At 38.5% G+C, this 8,938-nt stretch overlaps 1 protein-coding gene across 1 annotated transcript in view; it reads right to left on the reverse strand.

Annotated features, from left to right (window-relative positions):
* GCN1 (GCN1 activator of EIF2AK4) overlaps window positions 1-6,037 on the reverse strand; it is a gene marked incomplete in the record, with an annotated part of 2,100,248 nt that extends 2,094,211 nt beyond the window's left edge. Inside the window, 3 exon segments of the mRNA XM_044068902.1 lie at window positions 2,588-2,651; window positions 5,328-5,430; window positions 5,957-6,037. Coding sequence (XP_043924837.1) covers window positions 2,588-2,651; window positions 5,328-5,430; window positions 5,957-5,974 — 185 coding nt within the window.
* Window positions 6,038-8,938: the final 2,901 nt, after the last annotated feature.

Here is an 8,938-nt window from a genome sequence, read left to right on the forward strand (position 1 = left end):
GCATTATAGTTTTCAGTAAAGTAGATCATACTAAAAAAGTCTTACAAAAGAAGTCGCACTTAGTTAAAATTGAATCCAAAAATTAAGAGTAGCCCAATATGTACAGGCTTGCAGAATAAACAGCACAAAACAGCAATAAACACCAAAGCACAAATTTAAATACCTCTCAGAGAAGTCATTTGAAAACATTGAATATCAAATTTACACACATTTTTAAAATAATTATTAAAACAAAATATAGGTAAACCAGACAAATACCAACGGTTAGCAGATCAGACATAAATGCTGTCGTCAAGTTTATTACAGCCCTCAAAAATTTAGAGGCTTGTTTACCAAAACTATTATTTTGTCACTGAATAACATGCATTTCTAAATTCTGCTGACAGCAATCCTTTTACATCTTCAAGTCTCATGTAATGACAAAACTACCTTGTACACAACCGTTTGTTTTATACTTCCATGCTGCTCTATCATGACCTCAGGGTTACAGATAAAAAGGGTGCGTGGACCATTGTTGATGATTACTTGTAGTGTACCTTCTTTGCATAGTCTGTCTTACTGAATGGCAGAGAAAACTTATCACAGTTTGTGGGAAACGGGCAAAGATGAACAACCCCCAACTCTAAACCCAGCCTTAAAACTCCAACCCTGAAAGTGAAAAGGCACCTTTAATGCCTTTTTTTTCAAGTTTGCATTAACAGACTAGCTGTAAAAGCAGGACTCTTTAGAGTACCTAGTAACTAAGCAGTTGGAAGATAGTCTCCCATTGGTTGCTGGCAAGTAACCACAGCCAAGTAGCCCAAATAATCTGTAAAGAAATAAAAGCATAAAAATACTAAAGGTTATAACTGCTCAACAAAAATAGTGGTTGTAAAAAGTTCTCATTAAGGAGTATGCATATACAAGTTAAGGGCAAGCAGAAGAAATGGAAACCCTCAAAATAATTTAAAAACAAACTCAGTGTCAGCAACAAAAATGTAACATAAAAGCAACTTTCCATTTATGTTATGAGCTGCTAGAGTAGCTTCATTATGTAGTCCTGGGTTTGAATTCCTTCAACCCCACTTGCCAACTGTTAAAGTCAGTTAATCAGAGCTCCTTGGTCACCCCTGTAAAGAGGCAACTGGGCTTAGTGGATTTACTTGGTTAACAAATGAAGAGAAATATTTCACTAATGGTGGAGCTGTTCTGAAACTTATTAGTCTTCTTTAAATACTTAACTGCAATATTATGTACAATTATGTCAACGTTTCACCAACATTTTCAACGTGTGGACTCCAGACAATTTTGTTTCTCAGATCGATGGGGAAGAGGAGGTAATTAGGAACACTTCTGGGAGGGTAATGAGTTGGCAGACTACTCTGACATTGGGTGAGCAAACTGGTTTATCTAGGGAAATGATTTTTTTGAGCTATGATACAAAAAATAAAATCAAAGTCTAAATCAACTGTACTTGTAGTAGTAAATATAGTAACAGAGATAAAACAACTGGAATCGGTATCTTTACAGAATGATAGGAGCAAATTACATATAAAAAAAGGGAATTGTGGGAACAATAAATACATTTAAGAATGAGTTTTAAAAGAAGGCATGATTTGAATGAGCTATGTAATGTTTGACTGTCAACGATTAAGTAGATTACAAGTGATGTACAATGTTTAACTAAAATTATATCAATATAGTTTGTTATTTATATAAATATATGATTGATTTGTGACACAGATATTTCTTGTTTAAAAAACAACACACTTTTGACGTGTCAACATTTCAGGCCATCCATACACACACACATACAGGATAAACAACCATCCCTCACAACACAGTCATAACTGCTCATGTTAATAATGAACTTCGGGCTGCAGCAGCCAACAAACCAAGATTCACAATAAGCAAGAGGGATGCAGAAATCAAATTATATGCAAGCAACTCTCATATTTATGACTTTCTCATATCTTCAGTATAAGATCATTTTCTGCCACCATGTAAAAGATGGAGATCCTGAAGATAAGCAAGGCATGCTGTAATACAAACAATAAAATGGTTACATTTTCAAGCAACTGCGGTTTCTTAAAAATTCGAAGCTTTAACAGTACCTACAAGCAAGACACTACAAAAAAGATCTGCAAAGCCAATAACCAAAATCAAAATATTGCCACGCCCTACCACTGCACATCTTCCACAGCACCACTCACAGACGTCAAATTTCCGTATCAAATATTTTCCAACTCTATTTCACCTGCATGCTCTGTAACATGCTATATCCAATATTTCTAAACAATCACCTCTTCTGTCTCAAAATCCTTAGCAACTAATGGATTGCAAAAGGCAGAATCAGTGCTCAAAATTTACAGCAACCGCAAACAATGCAGAGTACAAAATCCATCACAGCATTTTAAAAATACCATGATTTTAATTTTTAGTTCTCTTTCACAAAACAGCAACAAAGTTTCCACATCCAACCCACCTATGTAGCTGTATTCAGGTGCACAAACAATAACAATTATTCCAGTGGAATGCTGCTAATCAACTTCATATAGTTCTGACTTGCAACAAATGAAAAGCCTTCAAATACATTTAAAGCTCTCACCTGTACCGATGCAGAGTCAGACAAAACAGTTTACACAGTCCTCGTACTGCAGCTTCTGGAAAATCTGTGGAAAAAATGAATGGATATGTTTTTCTCCATCAACAACAGCAACTAAAATGATAAGGACAAGAAGAGCTAAAAAGGAAAATTTAGCGATACCAGATGTTATGACAACACTGTCAGGGATGTCAATGAAAATGTGTCTGACTCAGTTTAACAACCCAGTATATACAAAATAACTAGAATGTACACCTTGCAAGATTATTCAATTACTAGAGAAACAGCTGCTAACATTCACTAAATATTTATTTTTTTATTTTACATTTGTTGACCGGGCTAGTCTAGCTGGATTCATGTCCATTTTCAGTAGAGGCCCGGGAAGAAAAGCTCCACAGTAAGACATAATTTTACAAACATAGTTGTACAGAGGGTGTATTTAACAGACAGACTGTAGTACATAACATTTTCATAAAAGTCTAAAACTACTAGTAGCATCAACAGAAAAAAGTACATTAGATTCTCCTTTTAAACATCCATCCATCATAGTGGTATTGAGAATCCAAGATTAAAAGAGAAGTAAAGAAACAGTAAGAGAATATCTTGTTATAGCTAGCAGGAGAAAGGAAAAGGCATGGAACAAAAAAGGATTAGTCAGGGTTAGAACAAGGGCAGAGACACTGGGAATAAAGCCATGATTTTATATGCTTCTTGCAAGTAGGTAAAGAGGTAATAGACATAAGTTCACTTGGAAGTTTGTTCCAGATGGGTGCAGTACAGTTGGAGATCAGACTATCCCCAGCTTTGTTGTTGGACTTGTTGGAGGCAGCTAGTAGTTTGGTAGCAGAGCGTAGGGAAGAGATGTTTTTATATGGGGTAATAAGGGAACAGAGTATAGTGGTATTAGTGGGCTGATGAAAGATTTTGTGGGTAATGGTCAGTTGCAGAAGTCGTATATGATTTTGTAATTCTAGCCAGCCTAGCTGTTTGAGATTAGAGCAATGGTGGGTACGAAATGGGGCTCCTGTTGCAAATCTGGCTATGTTATGGTAAGCTGTTGCTAGTTTGTTGAGGTTACTTTTAGTTAGGTTTGTATAGATTGGAGAGGCATAAAATAGGGTAGAGAGTAGGTGGGTTTGTGCTAAAGTACTTCTGGCTGAAGGAGTGAGGAAGGGTTTAAGTCTGTAGAGAGATCCAAGTTTTCTATTGATTGATTTGATAGTTAAGTTAATATGGGAATCAAAGTTGAGGTTGTGGTCTATTGTGACACCAAGAAGTTTGGTCGTAGGATCAGGGGATATTATGGTGCCATTGTTAGAGGATATATTGAAGGAGAGAGAGAGAATGACTTATGTGATGGAGCGAATAGTAATAGTTTAATCTTTTTTGGATTCAGTAAGAGGCAATATTGTTGGAACCAGTTTTCGGCTGCTGTGAAAGCTTTTTGAGTGATATTTTGAAGGTCATTTATGGAAGAAGCTGAGCATATGAGTGTTGAATCATCGGCATATTGAATACAGATTGATTGAGGAAGGGACTTATTTAGGTTGTTTATGAAAATAGAAAAGAGGAGAGGTCCAAGTATTGAGCCTTGTGGTACACCTATTTTGATAGGAAGAAGATATAAGTGATTTTCCCATAGCACTGCTTGTTGTCTATTATTTAAGTAGGAATAGAACCACTGGATAGCCCGAGAGTCCAAAGCAAGAGATTTCAAGATGCTAAGTAAGAGTTGACCATATCAAAGGTTTTAGAGAGGTCTAAGAATAGAGCAGAGGACAGTAAGTCGTTATTCTGATTTCTATTAATATGGTCAGTGAAAGACAAGAGCGCAGTAGTAGTACTGTGATGAGGTCTAAAACCATGTTGACTGTCTGCTAGGAAATTGTTTTGGAGGAGGTGATTAAGTAATTGCCTATGTATACATCTTTCCATGATTTTTGCTAAAGGGGAAAGCAAGGCTATGGGACGGAAGTTAGAGAGGTCATTTAAGTTGCCACCCTTATGTAATGGGATGATATGAGAGACTTTCCAAAGGATTGGGACACAGCCTTCTGTTATGGTACGATTGATTAAAATAGAGACAGGGAAGTATTTTCAAGCAAAACACTACTTAGAAAACTGTGACAGTCTAATGACGTGTGAAATGCACACAATTGAGGTACTCCCACAGCAGTTATGAATTTTAAGCAAGGAAACAAGTTTCCACTTTTGACAAGATGTCAACTAAAAACCTCACTTCTTATTCTGACATCACATCTTCTGGTCTTTAATCAAAAAACAAAAAGGGTTACCACTGATGCATAATGTGTTAGAAAAACTACCACTTCTTAAAACACCTGTTGAATTACAAATGTGAAAAGACCCAGGTGACAGTATAAACTGATCATAAGAATTCCAGAAACGGTATAGCATCAGAAAAAAAGAAGAAGATTTAAACATTTTTCAGAAAACATATTATGGAATTACTTTGGTCTCCTCTCAAAATGGCAACATTAGAAACAAACGAAGCTTTAATAACTTCTAAAAGCTCACTTACAGAATAAGAATCACAGAATGAAAACTCCATCTCCACATCACAGTATCAATGTCAACAAACTTTATGAAAATCATGTTTCGATTTCACTAGCCAACAAAGCAAGAATTATCTTACATCTCTTCCAACTTCTGAAAGAGGTCAGCTAAACATATGCAACACGAAAGGCCAAAACAAGGAACTGGATGACAAAAACAAATGGTTTACCTTTAGCAGTTACACATGTTTTCAATTCACTTAACACAGTTTGCCGTTCCTTCACGCTGGCTGAAGTCACTTTTACAGCAAATTTCTTCAGAGTTTCTGACACCTAAAAAAAATCATATTGTCTTAAACTGGTCATGCGGAAATGCCAGTAACTCTTCAGTACCACATACACGCATAATAACTTTAAGACACATATAGCAGTATCACGCCCCTGCGACTGAAGACACCACATTACAGTCATGCATCTCAAATACAGTCATATAAAGAACTGTTACTCCCAGTCTCACTCAAAAAACTGAACAGTAATAAGTAAAGTACATGACTACGCTTGGTAATCAAAGGTAATGTTAAGATCCTTCCTTCCAAGAGACTCTGTAATGCTTCTCCCAGGCGGACCCAATTTGTAAACAAAACACCAGTCCAAGACTCAGACACAGTGCAACATACTGGTGAAATTACCTTGCACATATTACAATCCTTCTATTACAACCTGTAACACATATTTCAATAGCCTGAAGCACGGTAGCCCCAAACTTCCCATTTTCCAATCCCTATAGGACACAACAGCCACCCAACATATTTCCATTATTCAATATCCATGAATCAGACAGTTATTCCACACCACAAACCTGCGTGTCAGTCGCCATCTTGCCGGCCCGGGACAGGAAAGAATTGAAATTTTCACTTCCGGGTCAAATGCTAATTTCTTCAAAAAGACGGACTCCATGGATGATGTAGAAAAGATTTACTGTGTGTAGGTGTTCGCGCTTTTTTTTTCTCGTGTTTTCTAACGTTGTAGTAGGTTGAGTGTTTCAGATTTTGATAACGATATGCTTGTTTCTCAAATGTCGCTGATTTTGATTAATACGGTTGCTCTGTGACTTCTGATTCCTCTAAAACTGGCGGTTTAGGAAGAAAAGGGGTGTGATGACATTTCTTAAATAAAATCATTAAGAAAATGCATGCTAATTGATATTCTTTTCTTGTGTGAGTTGTGTAAGTTAAGTATATTTTTGAAAAGTGCCCCTGATTATTTCTGGTGTTGTCACTGATTCTGGGTCTTATTGATATTTTCCACGTCTGGACCAGACATTAATAGTTCTTATTATATTTTTCACTTTAATTATGTTTTCTTTTAAAATGGGATGTTGTCTGAACAGCGGTAAGAATTTTTAGATATTAAGTGCATTTATATTGATGCCTAGGAAGAATTTATTCAAAACTGATGATAAAGGATTTTTTTATTCAATCTTTGTTTCCACCGAACCATTCTGATTAATCAGCCAGCCAACTGGGATGTTCGTTTTTGACTCTTCCTGTGGGAATTCTGCTTCCTGTTCCCCACTAGGGACACTACCAAGTGGGCAACTTAGAGTAAGGTAACAACTAACTATGCCGACAAAGGAAGGATGGGTAGCAAACTGGCAGACTTATAGAACCCACCTAGTCAAAACTAGGGAACCCACCTCATGCAGAGACTAGACCCATAACGAGCGGTGTATCCCAGGAATCGGTCTTGGGGCCTCTGTTGTTTGAGATGTACTTTTCTGAGGTGCAGGCCAAACCAGTAGGCGATGGCTGACCGAGTTTGCAGATGACTTCAAGCTGGGTGCTATCATCACTTCTCGTAGTGATGTGGACATCATCCAAAAGAGTCTCAACCAAACAAATGACTGGTGCCAGAAGCTTGGCCTGAAACTGTATGCCAAAAAATGCATCATCATTCCCTTTGGGGAGACTGACATCCCCACAAATTATCACATTACTAACAAGGTCCTAAGCACGCAATCAGTCATGAGGGACTTGGGCACCCAAATTGTTTCTGGTACCCATGAATTCTTCCCTTGTAAGACCCATTATTGAGTACAACACCCCTTTCAGCATGTACCTCACACAGCACATGGATGTGGAGAGACCACAGAGGTTCCTCATCAGGAGAAAAGGTCTCAAACATCTATCCTACACAGATAGGCTAAAAGCCCTGTCCCTCTACTCTTGTCTCATACAAACTCATCAAAGGTGACCTCTGTCTGGCATACAAAGCAATCGCAGACCCTGCCTTGATGGGACTGCTGCATATCCTCAAGTCAAGCTCCACTTGAGTAACTGGCATAAACAACCTCTACCTGGTCTGTGACATCAATAGGACTTTTTGGTGGGACAGATTTGTGTCCCAGAGACTCCCCTTTCTGTGGAATAGATTCCCTCTCCACTTCAAGCAGAGTACCTCATTAACCCTTTTAAAGCGTAAGCTGGATAACTGGATGGGGAACAGATAATACAGCCCTGGGATTCCACCTGCTGGACAGGGGCATTGGGTGCTGACTTGTCAGAAGATGGGCTAATAGTCTATTAACTTCCTATGATCCTACGAGACAGCAGTATAATCCATGGCAAACATGGTGCTTGCATTTAATCAAATTCTCACTGCCCCAGAGCAGCCTAGTCTGCAGGATTCCAACAGTACAGGCCATACCCACTTAGCATGTTCCTACTCTGGCTGTAATATACAAATTTACTGCTTGGTGGGAGGTTCTCTCTAGCACCTTGTATTGCTTTACTGCAACACTCTGGCACTGATATGTGCCAGTAAAACAGCAGACCTTGCCACCTCTCTCCATCCCTGATGGTTGACTTGGCATTGTTACTCACTTCCACCTTTCCCCAGTCAGCTTCTCCAGTGCCTAGATCATAACTTAAACCTGTGTCACAATCACAACTTTATCTATATATGTGTTATGGACCTGAGCATTTGTGTTAGAATTTTGGAAGCATCCCAAGGCTTAAAATAAAAATAAAAATTCCTATCAAATATCCTGTATTTTTTTGCTGCCCAGAGATGGGTCACCTACATCACAGTAAGTGCCCAAGTTCAATTAGCAATTTGGGAGTTGGAAAAGCTGGGTGGGGCAGTGGAAAAAAGTGCATCTTAATTCTAGCTCACCCACCTGAGGAATTTTGATGGCTCCCTTGCTGATGGCAATCCTGCTGCATGGGTGGGTTGAGGCCAGTCACTGACACCATACCAGTGATACAGGTATGGCTACTCAAGTGGCGATGCCAGAGACTGTGGCAAGGGGCATGTATAAGCATTATTAGCTTCCTTGGTGATGTGGGTGCCTGTGTCACCACCAAAAGAGCAAGGTTGTGGTCTTAAGTAAAAATCCCATCATAGTTGACAGGAAGAAGATTGTCACAGACTTCTCACCCAATTGGGGAAGAATGGGATTTGGTGACTCTCAGCCTGGAGAGAAGTGAATGGAAATCAGGGCTGTCATCCAAATGGCAAGTGGTTTTACAGAGGCGCGATGGTGCACAGGCATGGCAGCAGAAAAAACACCTAGAAAAATATTTCATAACAGTTTTAATGTTGTCATTTTGCTGTTTAAATAGTCTTTATACGACAATCCCTTCTATCTGAATTGTTGGTAGTGTAAGTGAATGTGAAAAATCCCATATCACTTACAGAAGAACAGGGGAGTTTCTCCAATGTCGTGGCCAAATTCTCCTCTGCTTGTATAAATACACTTTAGTTCTCCCCTGGAAATAGGGCACAATTGTAATAGGACTAACCCAGTCAGCAAAATAAAGTAAAATAAAATGGATGAAGC

This window comes from Protopterus annectens, chromosome 4.part0 (assembly GCF_019279795.1).
Source record: "Protopterus annectens isolate FY-2018-M chromosome 4.part0, PAN1.0, whole genome shotgun sequence".
Lineage (NCBI taxonomy): Eukaryota > Metazoa > Chordata > Ceratodontiformes > Protopteridae > Protopterus > Protopterus annectens.